General features: G+C 33.9%; 1 protein-coding gene across 3 annotated transcripts in view; it reads right to left on the bottom strand.

Moving 5' to 3' along the window:
* Mon2 (MON2 homolog, regulator of endosome-to-Golgi trafficking) overlaps window positions 1–21,295 on the bottom strand; it is a 107,553-nt gene extending 86,258 nt beyond the window's left edge. For 2 of the 3 annotated variants that reach the window (XM_046430631.2, XM_046430632.2), the window contains exons 1-4: window positions 20,795–21,294; window positions 10,199–10,262; window positions 1,759–1,886; window positions 661–792 (exon numbers count right to left, since the gene is read on the bottom strand). In XM_046430631.2, coding sequence (XP_046286587.1) covers window positions 661–792; window positions 1,759–1,886; window positions 10,199–10,262; window positions 20,795–20,905 — 435 coding nt within the window. In that variant the 5' untranslated portion in view covers window positions 20,906–21,294. Of the gene's footprint in view, window positions 1–660; window positions 793–1,758; window positions 1,887–10,198; window positions 10,263–20,794 lie in introns of all 3 variants that reach the window. The other variant, XM_046430634.2, reaches the window with a different exon arrangement.
* Window positions 21,296–21,608: the final 313 nt, after the last annotated feature.

Here is a 21,608-nt window from a genome sequence, read left to right as displayed (position 1 = left end):
TATAGTTTTACATAATAGTTGGGTTCATTATGGCATAATCATACATGCATGGAATTTAATTTGCTCCATCAGTCCCCAGTGCCTCCTCTTTCCCTCCCTTCCTCCCTCCCCCTATTACTCTTCCTCTACTAGTCTCCCTTCTGTTTATTTCCTTATAAAAAATTAAATAAAGAGTTAGATAAAGAATAAAACAACTGTTACATGTTCCAAGGGTGGGAGAGGTAAAGTGAGAAATACCATTACATATGCAGGTTTACCCAGTATAATACTGAAAGGAGACTAGATTTGAACTGTTTGGTTTATATAACATATACATGTGAAATTATTTTTAAAAGGAGAAAAGGGAGAGCTATCATAGGGATCTAAAATAGCCAAGGCAATACCATATGACACATTTTTCCCTCTTTCTTCTCTCTTCCTCTTATCTTAACTAAACCCATCAGCAATACCTAAGGAGCTTTGCTTAAGGATCTTGACATGATTTTAAGTCTAATCTGGAGAAAAACAAAGGCACCAATGATTATTAAAGTACAATACTGATCATCATGATAACTACAGGAAAGTTGCTTTTGATTCCAAAAGCACCAGACTTGTTCTTTTCAGCCAGCTTATTCAAAAACTGTCTCAAAGCATTTATCAACTGACAAATAGGTTTCCTACCTTAGACAGTGCCTCATCATGGACTACTGTATTGGTTGTTAAGAGAACAAGAACTGTTTGAAGTAGCTTAAGTTCTTCAAGACTATTTTCCATTAGCTGCCAAAGCATGTTAATTATATTCCCAGCAGCAGTCTGTAAAACATTATTTTAAGAACTGTCAACAGGTAATTTAGGTTTTAGGTGCCAAAGAAAAAAAGGGGTCAAATATTACCTCATTTGAGAATATTCTTTATCAAAGTAACAAAAAAATCATACTTTTAGATGTATAGATCCAAACACATCTCTTAACAAGTTTGATATTTATAACCAATTAATAATATTCTTAAAAAAAGGTAATTTCCTAAAAATGCAACATAGCAACAAACAGCATGCAGTTCTGAAATACCTAGTCAAAATCAAAACTAATTTCTACAATAATACAGGCATTTTTCATCCAGTTATGGTCATATACAAACTAGGAGTCTGCTTTTCTTATATATTACTTCATTTATAATACATTATAAAAATAAAATACAATGCAAATTGACAATACATTGTATACTCAATTAAATCTGACATTGTTTAGGAAACCATACCAAGACCAAAAGAATTACCACTTTTATTGTAGTACTTATGGAGTACAAAATTAAGGTAAAATTTGAAAGCAAGATGCAGGTTCATAGTAATGAAATATTTTTTCTTGTTTTACCATCATCAGTTTAGATACTAACAATATATTTAAGTTAATGAACAACATATTAGAACTTCAGATAATCTAGAAAATAGTCATCATTTTCTCTCCTACCTTTTAAAAAACACAAGAATTTTATTAAATAAATTTTCAATGACATTGAAAACTTACTTGATTCTAACATTACCATCTATACTACTGAATTGTGACTTAGATTACAAATGACTTGACAAAATGTATTTCATCCTTATTTGTAACTTTTTAGTATTTAAGGAGACAATTTGACAATATTTTAAAATTAAGCCATTTTCTTCAAGTACATTGCTATTCACAAAACTTTTACATTAAATAAAAGGTAAGTTTCATTCTTTTATACGAAATATACAGATCTGACTCTATGTGCAGTTCAAATAAAATTTCTGTATTACCTCAGACACAACTTCGTGTGACATGAGTCTCTGAATGGCAGCCAAACACAGCTGAGTGATCTTCGGTTCCTTGGTTCCACAACCCATTAGGAAAGGCTGTACAACCTCTGAGCTGTTCTCTTTCAATGCTTTATTTAGAACACACATAGGACAAATTATTAAATCTAATTCATAATTAGGAATACATTTTTATATAATTACAACAAATGTCAATCTTTTAATAAGAACCATGTTGTATAATATAAACACCAAAATAAAAATCAAGTAATAAGAGTTAATATACTTCGGATGCATAGTACAGACTTTGTATCACTACAGCTTTCCTATGCCTTTCTCCCAACACTCTGCCCTTTCATTCTTCTCTATCTTCTGCTATACATTCTTTAAGGACATGGATTCTCAGAAGCTATTTCTTCTTATAGTGCAGAAGGGAAAATAAGAAGTTAGTATGCACACCATTCCCACCATACTCGTTAATGAATATTCAAAAACTCTTTAGAATTTCATTATATGCTTTAAATTCATAGAGCTCTAATCTCTTTTTCAAGAAATAAACATACATCATCAAAAACAATAGCATTTCTCCCTATATTATAGCATTTCTCCCTATATTACTGAAACAATACTGTAAGTTAATTGGATACATATGCTATAACTTCAAATCTTAATTTATATCTAACAAAGCCAAGTCTTCTCAGAAATTTAAAGGGGTGACAAAAATGAAGGAGGTTAGGAAATGCACAAACTGATTTACACATTTAAATTTATAAAATGGAATTAAGTCAATAATCATTTACTGATAGGCTACAAAAAGATGAATAAGACAGGTTTGTCACTTTCAAGGTATTTGAATAAATAACATGTGAAGAGAACATTAAACTTATGAGTTTGATACTTGTTTTCAAGGGTCCTAATTCCATCAATTATTTTTGGAGGAAAGACATGTCGTAAACACAATTAAATCTGAGTTTTAGAATGTTTTTCAAAAGAAACTGAGAGTCATCCAGACCATTATTAAAGTACAAAACCAATACTAACATTAATTTTACTCTTTAAGTCCTACTTTACTTCTCCCAAAGCTCTCTTTATGGGGGGCTTTGGTTGTGGCTCAAGTGGTAGAGCGCTCGCCTAGCACACATGAGGCACTGAGTTCCATCCTCACCACCACATAAAAATAAAGATATTGTGTCCACCTAAAACTAAAAAAATACTTTAAAAAAAAAAGCTCTCTTTATGGAAATCAAGACAACGATTTCCTAGAGCATGCTCAAAAAGGTCCCTCAGTACTTTGGGACCTTTGTAGAGCATGCAAAGGTCTACTTTAACACAGCTAAAAAAAAAACAGCAAATAAGACTGGCAAAAGGGCTCCTCTCCTTTTTTCCTTGCTTCCTTATGCACAAAGGTTTTCATTCAAACCTAAAGACAAAAATTTTCCATAGTGAAGTTTCAAAACATTAATGATTAAAATATGACCTTAAAGCTAATCATAAAGCTTTAATGAAGTGATTAAATCATCCTTCCAAATTCAATCATTGCCTGAATACTGAAGTCTGAAGCTACCCCATTTATGTTAAACTTTATCATTAAATGTTTATTTTATTATTAAATGTTGTTCAGGAAAATTAAAAATTTTCAGTAAAAACAAGTTGCATTCATAATTTTTGTGACATTAGCCCGTGTTTTTCATTGGAACATTACAATAACCTTATAGTTTATAGGGCACAATTAGGTCTAAGTGACACAGTAAGTAGATGGTACAAGAAGAATTTGAAATAGATCTTTTAATTCCTGGTTCAGTATTCTTCCCAGCAAGTTATCATCCTGATGATAAATGAAGTTAAAAGAGGACTTAATCATTTATACTTTAAAATGTCTTCCTAAGGGCTGGAAGTGTAGATCAGTGGTAGAGTATTTGTCTAGCATGTAGGAGGCACTGGATTGGATCACCCAGTATCACAAACAAATAACTAAAACTGTCTACCTAAAGTCTTCAGATAAATAAAGGAAGGGTCATAAAAGAAAAAAACAATGCATTTTCTTAAGAGTCTAAGATGCCAATGATTCAAGACATACCCATAACATCACAAAGAAAATCAAAGCCAATTAAATGCTTTCTAATCACTTAAAAGTTTTCTGCACAACTTCATCCTCTGGAATACGGAGAATATTGGGAATACTTCATTTCTTCAAAGAGGACCTCACTATTGTTTCTGTGATTTTCTTCATGACACTATTCTGCAATATTTAGATGCTGATCTTTTTTATCGTACCATAAAATGTTAAAAAGTTAGGGGAACATTTCAAATAGCAATTAACACTCAACATATATGATATCAACAATGCATGCAACTCAACTGATGTGATAATAATATGAACAAATTAACACACACACCTACAAAGGAAACTATACCACACCTGACCCACAGTGATTCTAAAAGATACTATCATTTGTAAGATGAATACCAATTTAAGTGATGTTAAAAAGTGAAAAAACTATGAACCCTAGAATCAATAAAATAAGATGAATCATAGTGAAGTGTGTATACATATCCGTTACACTCAGGTCTACCAAGGTGAAATAAACTTAAGGTAGTAATAAAAATAAATTTTTAAAACTTTATTTTAATGTTATTCAAAGGAATTAAATACCTGTCTCTCATCTTTTCCTACTTTTCCGCTCCCAATTTATATAAAAATGGCAGTTTCTAAGTTATCCAGAATAGATGATCAACTAAATAATACAATTGATTCATCTATTTAACCAAAACACATCTACCATATCTAGATCACAATTCAGTAACAGAAAAATCTTTTTTTTTAAATTACTGGTTTATTTTTCTTCCTTCAAATGTGACAGTAGTGCAGAAGTTAAAATTAACCTGGCTCTTTTAACTGAGAGAATGCCCCTCTTTACATACAATGGTTATAATGATATACTATTTAAGGACAGCTTTATGTAAATACCTTCCTAGGAGTAGAGATTTTAGAAATCACAATGAAGAAAAAAATTGTAGAACAATATAAAGACATCTTGTTCTAACTATTTTATATATCATTCAAAAAGCAAAAAAGAAGGATCGCTTGATCCTTTAAAACAATTTCAGCTTCCATTAAGATATAAAAAGAGGTTTTGTGGGAAGAAGAGAAAAAGTTTATTTTCCACCTAAGTCCTTTAATAAGCAACTTTAACAGAGCAACTGTGTGTTTGATAGATGCTGTTATTTCCAAATTATATAACTGTGAGATCAAATGATGCACTTTCACACACCTGAAAGAGGTCCAGCAGGTCCCCATATCCTAGGGGTTTCCTTGCTCTGAGCAGTTTCACTGCATAATTGCAGTTTTTATCCTGGAAAAAAAGAATTAAACTAGGATACCCCACTATAAATCACATAAACAGGGGTTAATAAAAGTTTTATTGTGATAAATTTTAACAGCCTTTAAATAACAAATTGTAATGCTTATGAAAGAAATAAAATGTGACTTAGACATTATTTCTATTTTCAAAAAGCTTAAAATCTGGTTCTGGGGAAGACTTGTTGATGTTTCTAACACCACTAAACATTTTTTAGTGGATTCAAAGGTCTGAAAATATATTTAAATGATTCAAGAATAATAGGAAAAATAAAGTATAGTAGTTTCATTTTAGAAGCACATTACAAGCTAAAAGGAAAATTATTCAACAATGTTAGAATAATTAGCAATTTTGCAAAAGAAAAAAATCTAAATCTTTATGTCATTCCATATATTAAAAAATAAGGAAAAAAATCAAGACACAGAAAAACTAGAAGAAAATTAAAATGACTATAAACTATGTTGAAGGAGAAGGGCATCATAAATGTAAAGCAACAAAAGAATTCAGAAAAATTATTTAAGTTAAAAATAAAAAGCATCTAGAGTTTAAAAAGATTAAAAGGTCCATGATCTGGCAAAAATATGATTAAAACATAATCGACAGTTAATATTTTGCTATACAAGTAGCTCAAATAACTTGATAAAGCAAACACAAAATCTCAGAAGAAGTGAATGTAAAATGAAAAAGAAAATAATTTAATGCATACAGAGAAATATGTTCAATGTCAAAAATAAATGTCAGGGGCTGGGGTTGTAACTCAGCAACACAGCACTTGCCTAGCATGTGTGAGGCACTGGGTTCGATACTCAGCACCATATAAAAAAATAAAATAAACAAAATATAGGAATTGTGTCCATCTGCAACTAAAAAATAAAATTTTAAAAATGTCAGGTAAAATGAACAGTCATTTCCTTGTTTTAGTACCAATTTTTTTTCTAAAAAACAATAATGCTGACAAGGATGTTATAAGAATACACTTTCATATTGTTGGTAAAGGCATAAACGTTTACCTTCCAGAAAAGAAAAAAAAAAAAAAAAGTGTGGTGATACATTCCAAGCACTTCAAACATATTCATACCCTTTAACATTACAACTTTATAAATTTCTAGAAATTCATCATAAAGTAATTCTAAACATTGAATACACCTAACATAAAGGAAGTACAATCCAATTGATGAAACACTGTATGGCAATTAAAAAGATTTAAAAAGATGAAATCAAATACTTGTGATAGGGCTGGGGGTATGACTCAGTGGCAGAGCATGTGTGAGGTCCTAGGTTTGATCCCCAGACACAACCCCCACCCCACCACCCAAAAAACTTATGATATAAGAAAATATGGGATAAAAATTATTATTTTTTAAATCCAAGGAAAAAATAAACAAAAGCAAATTATGTTGTAGACACACTATGTAATCTCTGGCCCAACAGGTCAACATGTGAACATGATACAGGCCCTGTATTTTCTAGCCTAAATTATCTAACAGTTACCTCTGCCTCAGTGATGGTATACTCAACCATATCTTCCACACTTTACTTTTAGTGGATCCACATAACACCAAGCTGCTATATATCTCATATGTTTATTCAAGCAGTCCACTTCTACACTTTATTTGCCTGGCTAACTCTCCTTTGAGCTTTTAGGCTCGCTCAGCTTCAGATTCCCAAGCTGGGTTAGGTGCATTTCCTATCAATATTCCAATAACAATCTTATCAATATATTTCCATATTGGCCTTTACTACTCAGTATTAGAATTCTATAATTAGGGTCTGTCTTCTTCAGAGTGCTATTATCTAGTTGTCATAAACTAAGGATGACAATACATGTATTCAAATAATTATAACATGTAAAAATTAAAGAGAGGTAGAAAAAAATAGTAAAGACAATATTAAGAGACCTATTTCTATACAATGGCATTTATTTATTAACCTACATTTAATAAGAGATTTATTCTTTCCCTTGTAATATGATAAATACCAGCAACATAAGAAAGAATAAGATGTTGATACTAATTTCAGGAAGAAAGTCATCTGGAAAGTTAAGTTTCTGGCAAAGTACTCCAAATGAAGGAGCAGGTAAGCCAAACAGAATAAATGGCACAAACACACTTTTCAAATATATTTCTTGTATTTCCATATAGATTATATGTGAATTTCATCACCCAACTTTCTATCTCTCCTACTAATTTTTACATAAATACTTATTAAAAATACATTACACAATATATTCCATATTTGTTTGTAAAATATCACAAGCAAATGTATTGATAAGATAGAACATATTAAAATAAGCAGGTAAATTACCTTTTATGTCAGAAAAAATATCCGAAGTATATTTACTCATTGCTACTTAAAAGACCTCGTAGTTATAAGACTAAGCAGAGATGGAAAAGATGATGGAAAACCATGTGAGAAAAGAACACAAATCATACGTAATGATTATTCATGTAAAAATTCTGTATGTGTACTGACAACAGCTAAAAGCAGCCATGGGTAGACTTAACTATTACGTTTTAGGGTAGGGTTTAAATATAATTTTAATAGACATTACACTTCATTGATTTCCTTGTTCAAACATACATTTAAAAAGCAGAATTATGTGATTTCTGTTTAACACATGCCTTTTCAATTTCTAGTACAGTGTCAGCTAGAATAATAATTTGTAATATATAGCAAAGGTGGAATTAAGGCATTTGGCCTTATAAATGAAAAACTTTGTTATTTCTCATTTTCAGAGTTTCATTTTTAAAGAAAAAAAAAATCTGAGATAATCTGTACATCTGAATCGATGCTGACATTACCTGGCATAGCATTTCCACTTATGTCAGCATTCATGACAGCAGTGAAAACAAAGAAAAATAAACATTAAAGGAGGATGCTTAAAAGGGGAGATGTAAAGCAAAGATTTATGTTGCAATATAAATGATGTTCCTTTGGAAAATAAATCTAAGAAACTAAAGCTGACTAGAAATCTATGCTGAATATCATTAATTAGATTAGTTAAGCCTAATTAAGGGCTCTGATTTTTACAGCAACTTTATATATTCTGAATATACAGAGACATATGAGAATTCAATATTCTGTCTCATCTGACTACTCAATTATGTGGGATCTTTACAACCATTACAACACAAAAGCAGTATCCTTTGATTTCAAGTATTAAAAAAATATATACTTCTCAGGAAACTTTTTAAATTAATAAAAATTTTTTCAGTATTAACTGATCTCTGAATTTAGGAACTTTATATTGACCAATATAAAATCTTTGTTTTTTCAAGATGACAGTGATCTATGAATCTACATTCTTTAGGCATCAATTGTTATCAATACTTCATAAAAAAAATAACAGGATCAAGTTAAATGCTAATCTACCTTGAGTAAATGGCTCTGGAAAACTATGGAGATTAAAGCACACTATATGTGCACAAAGATCTGTTCTAACATGATTTGAATAAAGCTAATACAATTAAAATGAAATTAACAGTCTACCTGTATATTAAATTCATGTGCACTAACAATTTCTTATTCTTTCTTATAATTGGACATTTTACTTAGCATAAAACACTGAAATAGTGGTTCTCTGAAGAAATCAGGCTTTTATCTTCCACCAACTACAAACTAACGAAAAATTCTATTATTGGAGAATAATTAAGGACTTACCATGGTATCAACCATAATAATACCAAAGATAAATATTCACAATGATATTCTAATATGATTAATCTATCTTAAAAATATCTTAGGTCATAATTTATCTTTAAACACTATTTCCCCTACAGTAGCTAATCCATCCAACATGCATCTCCCAAAATCTACTTGCTGTCCCTCCCAACCCAACCATAAACACCTTTGCCTTTTCCTACTGCATTCACCACCCTCCTCAATATGCACTCAGAACACTATTCACTGTTGTGAATATGTTATAAAAATATATGATGTTTCCAATAGACTGATGAAAATCAGGGAAGAATCTGTAAGAAACAGATGCAACTCAAGAAAACTAACACTAAGGACCAATTTCCAGCAAAGCTGAGCAACCTAAGTAAAATCCACGCTTGCCCCCCAACTCTTAAACCACCCCCTAAAATCTTTATCTCATTTTGTACTACTCCGAAATCTCACAAATTAGAGATTTATTGGTATCCTTTGTTTTAAATGTAAAGTTTATGAAAATTCAAGAGATTCTTTATAGTCTTTGTGTTAACTAGCTTAATAAGACTATTTTTCTCTTACATTGGATGAGAGGAAAGGCACTGTTGGAACAGGAAATACAGGCTGAAGGATCAATGGAGCAAGCAATGATTAAATATGAAGCACTTGGGAGAAAGTAGCTGGGGTGAAAAGCTTGAGATACAATGGCATCTGAAAGAAGAAGCTGGGCTCTGAACACTTCTGAATTTGAATCTGGTTCCATTACTTACCATGTCACCTTAAGCAAGCAAGTAATTTATTTGCATGTGAAGTTGCTCTACTATAAAATAATATCTCCCCACAAGACAGTCTTATGTAAGATAGGGTGGCACAAGTACTCACATATATTAGATTCTTTAAAAAAAAAAAAAAGCCAGTCCATGTTCCTTACTGAGGTAAGAACAGAAAGCTCAAAAAACCAAAACGAGTAGACTGAGTAGAAAAAGCATACCAAATAGAAACTCTTAAATAAAATTCCTCTTTGAAAACCAAGTTTAATCAAGAAAAGACATAAAAAGAAACTCTCATTCTTTTCTTCATCACCATACTTAATTCCAAGAATCAAAACTTCAATGGTACTACTAAATATAAAATACTACATTATGAACTGTTTATAATAAAGATGGACTAAGAGGCAAGAGGTAGAACAGTAAGAAAAAAAATCTTGCTTTTAAGGAATTAGAACTTTTAATCTTTCTGATATTAGAGAATTTTATAGTATTAACTTCTGGGAAATATAATCAGTTTGGGACATTCCTGTAGTCTGTATCATAAATAACATGTTAGGGCATGAGAAAGACATGCTATAGAAAACTTATGGCATTCTTTCAAGATTCTACTTTTAGTATTAGTCAATTTTTCATAATTGTTGAATTTTTAATGGAAAAAATTACCTGTCAAAATTTCCGAGTTTCTTGCAGCTATTGTTTTAACTTTTATTATTCCTGATTCAGCAGCCTACAAAAATAAAAACAATTAGAAAATAAAACTTATTATCAACATGAATTATCTAGGTATTAAATAAGTCATATACAATAGTTAAAATTACAAGTATAGTCAGTTGCTATCATCCTATTTTTTCAAAGCATCAGATACTAAGCCTAGTAGTGACATACACATAGATATAATAAAATATGATTAATTTGATTATTCATATACAAACTGTATGTTGCTTTCCTCTGCCTTAAGGAATATCTGAAATATCTCAACACTTCACAAGCTTAAATGTTTGGAAAATAAAAATAATTTAAAAACCTAATGAAAAAAATTTGAATTTCTCCTCCCCATCTCACACTCCCCTTTCTCTACCACAAATAAATTATAAAACGCTGCACGTGAAATTACTGTTTTGTATTTGAGGAGACAGTTTTCTTTTTTGAGTATGAACAACCAAGCACTTATTATTCTTTGGTTATAGTTTTTAAATATTCATTCCTGTTTTCATAATGTGTATAAAATATTTCATCCCAACATGCTTAGCTGGCAGTAACTGCAATTCATATAGCATTTTATAGAACATCACAAGAACTGCACTGTCTAATATGTGAGCCACTGACTACATGTCACACTTGATATGTGGCCAGTTTAAATTGAGTTGTGTTCTATATGTAAAATACACACTAGATTTTGAAGGTTTAGTATCAAAAAATGTAAAGTCTTCTCTAAGTAAATTGATTACATTAGAAATAATATTTTGTATACATTGGGTTGAAACAAATAAATTATTAAAATTAAATGTCTGAGGTTTTGATCTTTATTTCCTGGGTAGTAAACCCTCTTTTATCACTGAGCTACATCCTCAGCCCTTTTTATTTGGAGATCAGGTCTTGCTAATTTGCCAAGGGTGGCCTTGAACTTACAGTCTTCTTGCTCCATTCTCCTGGGTTGCTGGAATTATAGGCCTACACCACTGTACAAATCTTTTTTAACTTTTTAAATTCAATTGAAAATTACACCTATGGATTGACTGCATTTGTGGCCCACGTTATCTTTCTATTGAACTAACATAAAATATTGATATGTTATTTTCCATCACAGAAAGTCAGAATATTTTCAGTATCTAGAAACATGGCTATTTTGTATTTTATATTGGTCTGTATACCTCAAAAAATAATACCTTAATAGTCAGCAGATTAATGCATAAAATAAAGAACACATAGTAGGTAGGCTATATCATGTGTAATAGACCTTTTTCACTTTGTTGATTTTTAACAGGTGCAGTCCTTGCTTGTGTTTGAAGAATTCTCTATTTCAAGAATTTTGGTAGAATACAAAATCTTTCTTACACTATTAAAACTGAAAATTCCAGGTACTTGATTTCTCACATGTCCTAGCAGACTATGCTTACCCAAATAGATGCATCTATCAGGGATTTTGAATATGGAGGATAGTGGCACAGAAAAGTTAGAGACAAAATAATTCTTTCCAATAACAGCAACAGTGAAAGCAACATCTAGTTTCAGAGGGCAGCAGAACCAGTGGTGGCCTGGAGTGACCAACCCTATCAGTAGTGCAATCAATATCATCTAATCACTATTCATCAGATAGCAATAATGGTCTAATGCTGTGGTTCCAGCTGTTTAACCTCCCCTTGTTGATTTACTTTTTTCTATAACTGGCTCCATCCATTCTTCTACCAATTCTGTGAACCACTCATTGTCCTATCAGTAAATTTTATTTCAGCTTAAATCAGCCATCGTCAGCTTTCATGCTCAACTAAGAAACACAATAGATACACTACAACTTCTAAAACTTTAAGAAATGGAAATGTCCCAAATTAACAGGGTTACTAGCAGAAAAACACAATCAAAATCAAATTCTTCAGGGAAAAATTGGTTTTCTAATTATTTGAGGCAATACATGTTAGAGACAGGGAGCTTACAAAAAATTCTGATGCTCAGTCTGCAACTCATTCCAATTAAATCAGAATGACTGCTAACAGAAGTCATATATCAGTACTTTTAAAAATCTTCAGTTGATTCTAATATACAGTAAAATTTAGGAATCCTCTGCAATACTGTAAGAAAGAGATAATGGTAATGGTACAACTGAGGTGGTAAAAAGTAGCCAGATTCTGAATATGTTTGAAGATTTGCAAATCACAGCACATTAACTATTATAAAAATAAAAGAATACTGAAATACAGACATTATTACGCATGCTAAGTAATAGTCACACATCCTATCTCAAACTCTCTGGGGTAAATGTCTTATTGGGCCAGGAGAAGTTAATCTGTGGCCACTGAGATTTCTCCCACCATCACTTTCAAAAGTTTAACTTCCTTCCCAGTATAGCACTATATACCCTGAATATGTCCAAATTCAGTATTTCAATTTGCTTCTGTGTCAACCAAGATTTGATCAACTAAGCCATCAAGAATATCAATGCTATCTGTCCAGAGTCTGTCACACCTTTTCTTTTGCAATACTGGGTACTGAACCCAGGGGTGCTTTACCACAGAAATAAACCCCTAATGCTTTTGCCCTTTTCCAAGACAGGTGGCTTCAAATTTGTGATCCTCCTGCCTCAGCTTCCCAAGCTGCTGGGATTACAAATGTGTGCCACATACCTAGCCTGAAATCTTGTTTCCAAAATCTGTCCTGTGACATGCTAGATGTTAGATGTCAACAGAGATTTCAAATTTGACAAACACTGTTTTGATTTCTTGAGAAGAATATTGACACATGACATTTTTAACAAAAATTTTTTAAATCAAATAATAAGGAAAAGGAATAGTAGTATTTTTAAGTAGTCTGAAGTAGTGTTTTGTTGTTGTTGTTGTTTGCTTGTTTGTTTGTTTTTGATTTGGGGGGTTTTGGTGGTGATGTTGTTTTGTTTGCAATATTGGGGATTGAACCCAGGGGCACTTTACAACTGAGCCACATCTCCAGCCCTTTTTATTTTGAGACAAGGTCTCACAGGTTTCGCTACATTGCCCAGGCTGCCAAGTAATATTTTAAAAAACATAACCAGAGCTGGGCGAGGTAACACATGCCTGTAACTTGGGAAGTTCCCAGCAACTTAGGAAGCTGAGGCAGGAAGACAGCAAGTTCAAAGCCAGACTCAGCACTTGGAGCGGTCCTAAGCAACTCAGTGAGATCCTCTCTCTAAATAAAATATAAAAAGGCTGGGGATGTGGCTCAGTGGTTAAGCACCCCTGAGTTCAATCCCTGATACCCAAATAAATAAATAAAAATAAAAGATATAATGAGAATTTTCATTCCTAAATGCAAGGAATTGACAAAAGATTATTTGTTAGCTATAATTAGACCTACATCATAGCTCCTATTTTGTACATGCAAGTCTCTAATGTCAGAAGTGAAACTGTAATATCTTATTCTCACTGGCATCAACTGTTTCTGGAAAGTTCCACTAGCAATGTTTATTGACCACAGATATATATATCAAGTCCCCTAACTACTGTAGTATTATTTCATACCAAAGCCTAGCCTAGCCTACCATTTTTAGAGTATTCTGTATGGACAGAGATCTTCAGAGTCAGATTTCCATCTATTTACCAAGGATTATAGGTGTAAAAAGGAGTCTTTAATTCTTGCATTAAAGTATCTGCTATTTTGATCATATACAATGTAGAGAACTAACATAATTACATAGTTATTTTTTCCTAAATTGAGAAGGAGGAAAAGAGAAAGAAAAGTGGCTAGTTCTAAAACTTAAATAGATTATAGAGGTTAAGATTTAAAAAAAAGATAAGCAGTCTAATATATTTCTGAGAACATTTATGAGTTGGGAAAAAGATGTTACTCCCACAATTAATGTCAAGAAACATTTGCATCTATTTTCTCAATATCCTTTGCTGACTCTTCCAGAAACACCTAGAATATCCCTGGCCTCATTTCTCATTTAATGTATTCTTTCTGGTAATTCTTAGTTCCATAGTTTCAATTGAAGACTCCTAAACTATATTCCTTTTTTTTTTTTTTTGGGGGGGGGGTTACTGGGGATTGAACCTAGTTTTACCACTGGGCTACATCCCCAGCCACGATTATTATGTTTTTATGTTGAGAGAGGATATGTCTCAGTTGCATACAGCCTCTTTAAGTTGCTGAGGTTGGTCTCGAACTTGTGATCCTCCTGCTTTGGCTTCCCAAATCATTAGGATTACAGGTAAGCACCACCACACCCAGTTAATTATATTCCTTTCTTGACCTGTCTCCCAAACTATAGGACTTAACTAACCAAAATGCTTAAAAGGTACCTTAAATTTAAGATGTTAAAAAAGATGTCATCATCTTCCTTTAACCCCAAACTCCAACTTCTGCCAGAAAAAAAGTGTTTCTTCCTATAATCTGTTTTCTGAACAGCTGCATTACCCATCCCATCACTGACATCTGGGCTTTCTTTTTCATCCTACGTATTTAACCAGCCACAAAGTCTATTTGGTTAACATATCTTGTAGTCTTTTTCTCTCAAATCCCACTTCCACAGTTCAGTTCAAACTAATTTTCAATCTAAAGGGATCTGTCTTGCCTACAATCTTGTCCTTCGTATATTCAGTTTCTCAGCTTTTCAGTTGTTCCCCTGACCTACCTTTACTAATGTTTCTGAAAACCAAATAGTGTAAGGATATCTTTTAAAAGGGGTGGGGTGGATATCTTAGCCTTGCCCAGTCACTGAATAATTATGTAAATACAACTAAGAAAAATTTTTTGGTCTGCAGGTATAGCTCCATGATAGAGAGTGCATGAGGCCCTGGGCTCAATCCCCAGCACAAAAAATAATCATAACAGCAACAATAAAAACAGAAAAAAAAAACAAAAAACCTTTTTGATTTTGGTACTAGAGATGGAAACCAGAGGTACTCTGCCACTGAGCCATATCCCCAGTCCTTTTTTCTTTCTTTTTTATTTTATTTTATTTTGAGACAGGGTTAAATTGCTGAGGCTGGCCTTGAACTGGTGGTGATCCTCTTAGCCTCCCATTGCTGGGATTACAGGCATGCACCCCACAGTCAGGGGGAAAAAACAAAAACTTTTATAGTTCTTAAATTACAAAGCCAACAAACTCACAAATTAAATCCAAATCGAAATTAGCACTAATGTAACAACACTATTCTGAAATTAAACCACTGCTAATGACATGAAGATAGACGTAGCCTTATGGCAGCAGATTCTTCCAACTTGGTACCCTTCTAGTATCATAAGCAAAAATCATTTCTTCCAACACTGTTTTCTATAACAACTTAAAAAAAAAAAAACCTTTCCACTTTATCTATGATTTATACCTGTGCTTTAGCCCTTTCATCTCATTATGAGTGTTTCTCTACTCTTAGCCTTTTTTTTTTTTTAATTTTGAGACAAGTTCTCACCTCACTAAATTATTGAGGCTGGTCTTGAATGTGTGATCCTCCTGCCTCAGCCCCCTGAGCTGCTGGGATTATAAGCATGTGCCACTGTGCCCAGCTGTTTCTCTATTTTGACTGTAAGCCATGAGGACAAAAAATGCACCTACTACATTCATCTCTCTCTACATTACTAACGTCTATCACCATGCCTTTCAAACAGTAGTTTCCACCTGAATAAAAAAAAGTTCTAAGTAGTATCAAAATCCAAATTCATTTATAATCAGGGGAGAAGTGATTTTACTGTCTCATTAACAGAAAACTCCAAAGGAAAACAGCCAGAGAATCACACCATCAGGGCTGCTGTTTCACTTCTCTCACCCTCTTGGTTCTTCTTTGCTTATGATACTAGAAGAGTACCAAATTGGAAGAATCTGTATGGATAGGTGCATCCCCAGGCTGCTTCCAAACTTTACACAAAATGGCTACAGCTATTCTATACCTCAAATTTCATGACACTATCTAGAAGAGAGTCTCTTTCAGTAGATTGAAAAAGAAAGAAGAAGGTTTTCCTTCCTAGGAGCACTTACTGACATTATGTGACTTGGGCAGCAGTAAAGGTGGGGTGGCAGAGATGGGAAGAATTTCAACTAGACTAAGCTACTCAAGGTACCATGGAAATAGGAATGAGATTAATTTGTAATGTTTTGAACAACTAATAATAAAAAAAGATATTAAAAAAATTAAAAAATAAAAAAAGAGATTAATTCATCCAAGTTCAAAGAGCTAAAAATGACGGGAGAGTGCAGAATACCATCAAAGGTAGCAAAAAGGAATAAATGCTATGGAAGGAACTAACAAATGCCCACTACTAGAACTATATGCAGATTTACTTTTTAAAATTTTGTTTTTAAATATTACTTCCCTTCACAAAAGCTCCTATTCTGGGTTTATTTGTTTGTTTGTGGTGGGGGGGATACCGGGGATCGAACTCAGGGGTGCTCCACCAATGAGCCACATCCCCAGCCCTATTTTGTATACTGAGTTACTCAGCACCTCACTTTTGCTGAGGCTGGCTCTGAACTCAAGATCCTCCTATCTCAGCCTCCCAAGTTGCTCAGGCATATGCCACCACACCCAGCTCCTATTCCGTTTTCAACATACATTTTTCACAACTTCTATGAGAATAAATGTTCATATTAAAACAAATTTACCAAGGGTCCAAATTAATTATCCATATGACACAGCATGAAGGAAGAGCAAAAGGAGAAATGTGAAATTCAAGTTAATGGCAATTTGGTTAACATAATATACTTATTAGACATAGGGAGTTACGTATGGTGCTGCCTGAAGACTTAGATGGCAGGTAAATAAAAAGACCATAAATCAGGGCTGTGGTTGTGGCTCAATGGTAGAGCACTTGCCTAACATGTGTGAGGCACTCAGTTCAATCCTCAGCACCACATAAAAATAAATAAGTAAAATAAAGGTATTGTGTCCATCTACAACTAAAAAAATTTTAAAACAAAAGACCTTAAGTCTTTTCCTAGAGAACAATATGCTCATAAAGCAACTACTACATTGAAACCAATGATTGTCTTCGGTAATTGATTACATACCTAAAGTTTTCAAAAAACTTTTTAATCTATACTCTCCCTTCCACTCCTCTCAATACAAGCAACCTGCTGTCTATCACTACAACTACTTCAATACAGGCAATCACCACTTTTGAAAATCTGCCATCTTTGCATCAATCTTGCAATACCTTCTAATTCTTCCCAACAATACTGCCAAGATAATGTTACTAAATATGAATCTGATGACATTACTCTTTTTAAAGAGCTTTAATGGTTCCCAGTCATCTTTGGTATGAAATGTATTTTACATGGAATATAAATATTATGGGCTAATTCCTCTGCCAAGAATGACCAACCCCAACATTTTCTAATCATACTACTACTAAACTTAGCTCAAGAATTACAAACTTTCAGTGGGCATGATGGTGCACACCTGGAATCTGAGCAACCTGGGAGGCTGAGGCAGGAAGACTACAAGTTGGAGGCCAGCCTCAACTTAGTGAGATCCTGTCTCAAAATAAAAAATAAAAATGACTGTGGATGTAACAGCTCATGGTAAAGCACCCCTGTGTTTGATCCCAGTACCACACACACAAAAAAAAATTATTTAAATTTACAAACTCTCAGATTATACTTCCAGGCTCAGTTGGCTCCCCCTTACCTGTTACTACTGCATAGTGCCCACAAATAGGAAATGAACAAAAGTTCTCATTCAAGAAATACACAAATATAAAGCTTTAGAGGTCACTATCTCTTAAGGCCATTGAATATTAATTATGTAAAAGTGTCTTTCTGAAAGGTTTTAATGCAAAGAAAATAATATTATACAAATGTTTCCAAACAAATTGGCTGCTTCAGTTGTTCTGCCCTAAAAATGGGAGGGGGGGGGGGCTTGAAGGAAAATAAGCAGAAAAATAGGAGAAATAATAATTGCTATTAATATTATTTAATAATTATCTTTATCATAAAGTAGCAGACTGAAATTATAGCCACTACAAAACAACTTAATATTCAAAGGATAGATTCATAAATGAACATAATAAGGTGAGGGTAGAAAAACTCCAAAGGTAAAAATAAGACACTATCCTTTATCAATATCTTTTTTCTATAAATCTTTGTTTTTGTAACAAATTTGAAATCTTAAAACTCAGCTTATTAATTAAAAATAAAGATTTATAGTCAAGTAGCATGGCCAAAAAAAAGTAGAAATTATTTAAAACTTGCAATAAAGACTAAATATAAAATGTTATTTTAACTTATTTAAAAAGTATCCCTTCCAAGTACAATGCAATTAGATTTGTAATAAGTTCTTGAGTAGTTCAGAATGAGCATTTTTCAGGTAACACCTGTAAGCATACTGGGAGAATGTTAACTAGCAAAGAAAAAAAGGAAAAGCTTCTCACATTTAGAAAGATTTTGCCTTAAGGTCTACCTAGCACCCAAAGGGAAAAATAAAGCTCCAAACTTACCAGTTCCTTAAAAAACAAAAGCCAAATTTTGGCATTACCACTAATTTACCAAGAAGTTTAAATTAAATCAAAATATTCATGAAAGTGAAGTATTCCTCCTTTAAAAAAAATCATCACTATTTAGCTAATTACTTCATCCTTGTTTTAAAGCTATGACACAAAGTCATTTTTCAGTTTCTAAAGCAGGAATGTAAGCATATGTCACTGGTAAGGGAGTCAAGATTTTTTCAGTCAAGCAATCCTAACAGAGTATGTATACTACATACAAAATTATGGTAAGAATTACTCTTATCATTATCACAAAGACTGGGTGTAATTACTAAATATGTCTTTAACCAGCATTGAAGCAAAAGCTAATTAGCTTTAATGAAAAGTCCTAGGATTAGGAATGGGTTGAGTTCTAGAACTTTACTAATGACCTGTTTGGAACTCTGAATGCATTTTCCAATAGAAGTAATTTAACAAATAGTTAATTAAATTCCCAAATTAGCCTACAAAGAATTACAATATAAAGGGACCAGAGTTTTTATATGAATTCTTAGAACTAGGAACAACAAGTTTTATAACTTATTGTTGAAATTACAAAACAAGATTTGAAATTTTCTAAATGAAAGCATATTTCTCACAATTAAAAATAATAATTCTTGAGGCTGGGGTTGTGGCTCAGTGGTAGAGTGCTTGCCCAACACATGTGAGGCCCTGGGCTCAATCCTCAGCACTACATAAAAAATAAAAATAAATAAATAAAAGTATTATGTCCATTTATAGCTAAAAATATTAAATAATAATTCTTTAAAATTCTTTAAAACAGCCTAATTCCTCAAAATTACATGTTATAACTTTCAACAAATGATAGAGTGAAAATAACGAAAATCAATATCAAGGCAAACTATATGAAATAAAACATATGTAATAGCTATCATGCCAAAAGTGGTACATCTGATTAGGTAGTATTAGATAGTGTTTTCTTACTTTATTTACTTATTTATTGTGTGTGTGTGTGTGTGTGTGTATGGGTTTTCTTATTTTATTAAATACAAGAAGGAGTCTGTTAAAGAATGATGGAGCTAGAGCACTTATAGTAAAATTAAGATTCCTTAGAAGCCTAAAATCCAAGCTTTATTAATCAAGTTCTAATTACAGAATATTTATAAGGATAAAACAAATAAATATAAAATCCCTTGATGAACTCTTAGGGCAAATAATAAGTGAAACTGCAGGTATTCAAAACTATATTTAATAGAAATAGAAATTAAATAATTACCTTTACAATATCACTGAAATGTCATTCAAAAAAAAAGGAAATTTTAGATCTTTTTAAAATTTAAAATAATTAAGTGGCATCTTAATTTTTAAAAAAAAGCCAATAGTGATTAAATTTTAAATTCAATTCAGGAACTATTTGGAACTTTTATTTGTGTAAATTTTTAACGAGCTATCTAACAACACCCTCTTAATCTGACCTTTTGCCACACATAATCTTATATAACCACATTTACCCGTTTTACAGCTGAAAAAAAAATTTTTTTTGAAGCTCCAAGAGGTTAAGATGTAAGGCTAGAACTTAAATTCAGGTCCATTTGCTTTGACTCCAAACCCAATTGCCCGCCACGGTACTGCTCATAACAAGAAGGTTTAATTAACATGGTTCCTGTAGGTATCAACACTGTCTATAAATTAGGTGGGTCTGGATAATTCGTTAATAGTTCATGGGATTGATAAGAGATAAGCTGAATGACACATATCAACAAGGAAAGCAGTTTCCAATCGAGTGTTATACTATACAAGTGAGAAGCACAGATTTCACAACAGTGATATTCATTCTTAGGAACGAGAAACAGACATATAAGTTTTTCAATTCTGGCTTGGCCTGTCCCGAGTTTGAAAAAGACCCGAAAAGCTGAATTACTGAATTGGCTCACTCCATCAACTTCATTCCTAAATCAGGAGGACAAGAGAGTGGAAAAGAATCAAATCGCCCCAGACCTCTCTCTCGGACACTATAAAAAGTCGGTACAAATCACCTGCAAAGGTGAGCGACAAATGAAAATCAAGACCGGACTGGAGGCTGAGGGAGAAGGACTGGGTCTAAGAGGGCTAGCAAGCTCGCGGCGCCTTCTCCCGACGTCGCCCGAAGCTTACCTCCTTGACAGGTGGGAATTTCTTCTTGCACTCCAGTGACAAGGCCCGCAAGTCGCTCTGCATATTCTCCAGCAGCTTCTTCACAGCCTCGGGGCTGTTGGTGCCAGACATGATCACTCAAGGTCCGAGCTAATTTCAGAGCCGCACAAATAAGCTGTGGCACTGTCAACTCCTTGGGTCGCCTCCAGCCCTTCCACAGCCCGCCTCTTGGGCTCCACAGGGGCTCTGCCGGGCCTGGGCTGCGAACCCGGAGCGTGCCCGAGCGCCCCCCGCAGCCTCTTTCTAACACCCCCGGCTCCTCTCGGAAGCGCCCCCGCAGTCGCCCAGTCTCGCTAGGCTCCGCCAGCGCTGGCCCAGGAGCCCACAAGGTGGGCACGTCCGTCCCACGGCTGCGGGGCCCCGCCACACCGGGCGTCACCAGCCAACCTGGCAAAAAGCTTCAGCGCTGGCTCCCCAGACTCCCCAGACTCGCCGACGCCATTAGCCGAGGCGCCCACAATTCCGCGCGCGGCCGGGACACGTCAGCTGCACTTCCGGGTACCGCGGACACCGCCCCCACCGCGGCCAACCCGGGCGGTCAGCGGCTGGCGGGGCGGGGAGCGCGGCCGCACTCCGGCAGGTCCGGTTCCGGGTGGCAGCGCCCGCCCGAGACGCACCCCCGGCGTCCTAGTAGACTTAGGGCAGAGTCTGCGGCGCCGAAGTGTGTTTAGGGACAAATGCCTCCGTAGGGCTCCAGGAGACTCTGGCGTAGCTCTGCGTGTGGGGGTCTGACGTTTCTGTTTTGGTGTGAATAGTTTGCTTCCTTTTGAATTCA

This window comes from Marmota monax, unplaced genomic scaffold (assembly GCF_021218885.2).
Source record: "Marmota monax isolate L192 unplaced genomic scaffold, Marmota_monax_Labrador192_F-V1.1 WCK01_AAM20220418_F8-fsc00056, whole genome shotgun sequence".
Lineage (NCBI taxonomy): Eukaryota > Metazoa > Chordata > Mammalia > Rodentia > Sciuridae > Marmota > Marmota monax.
Note: the sequence above shows the minus strand (reverse complement) of the source record. Positions and strands in the feature narration are given on the sequence as shown.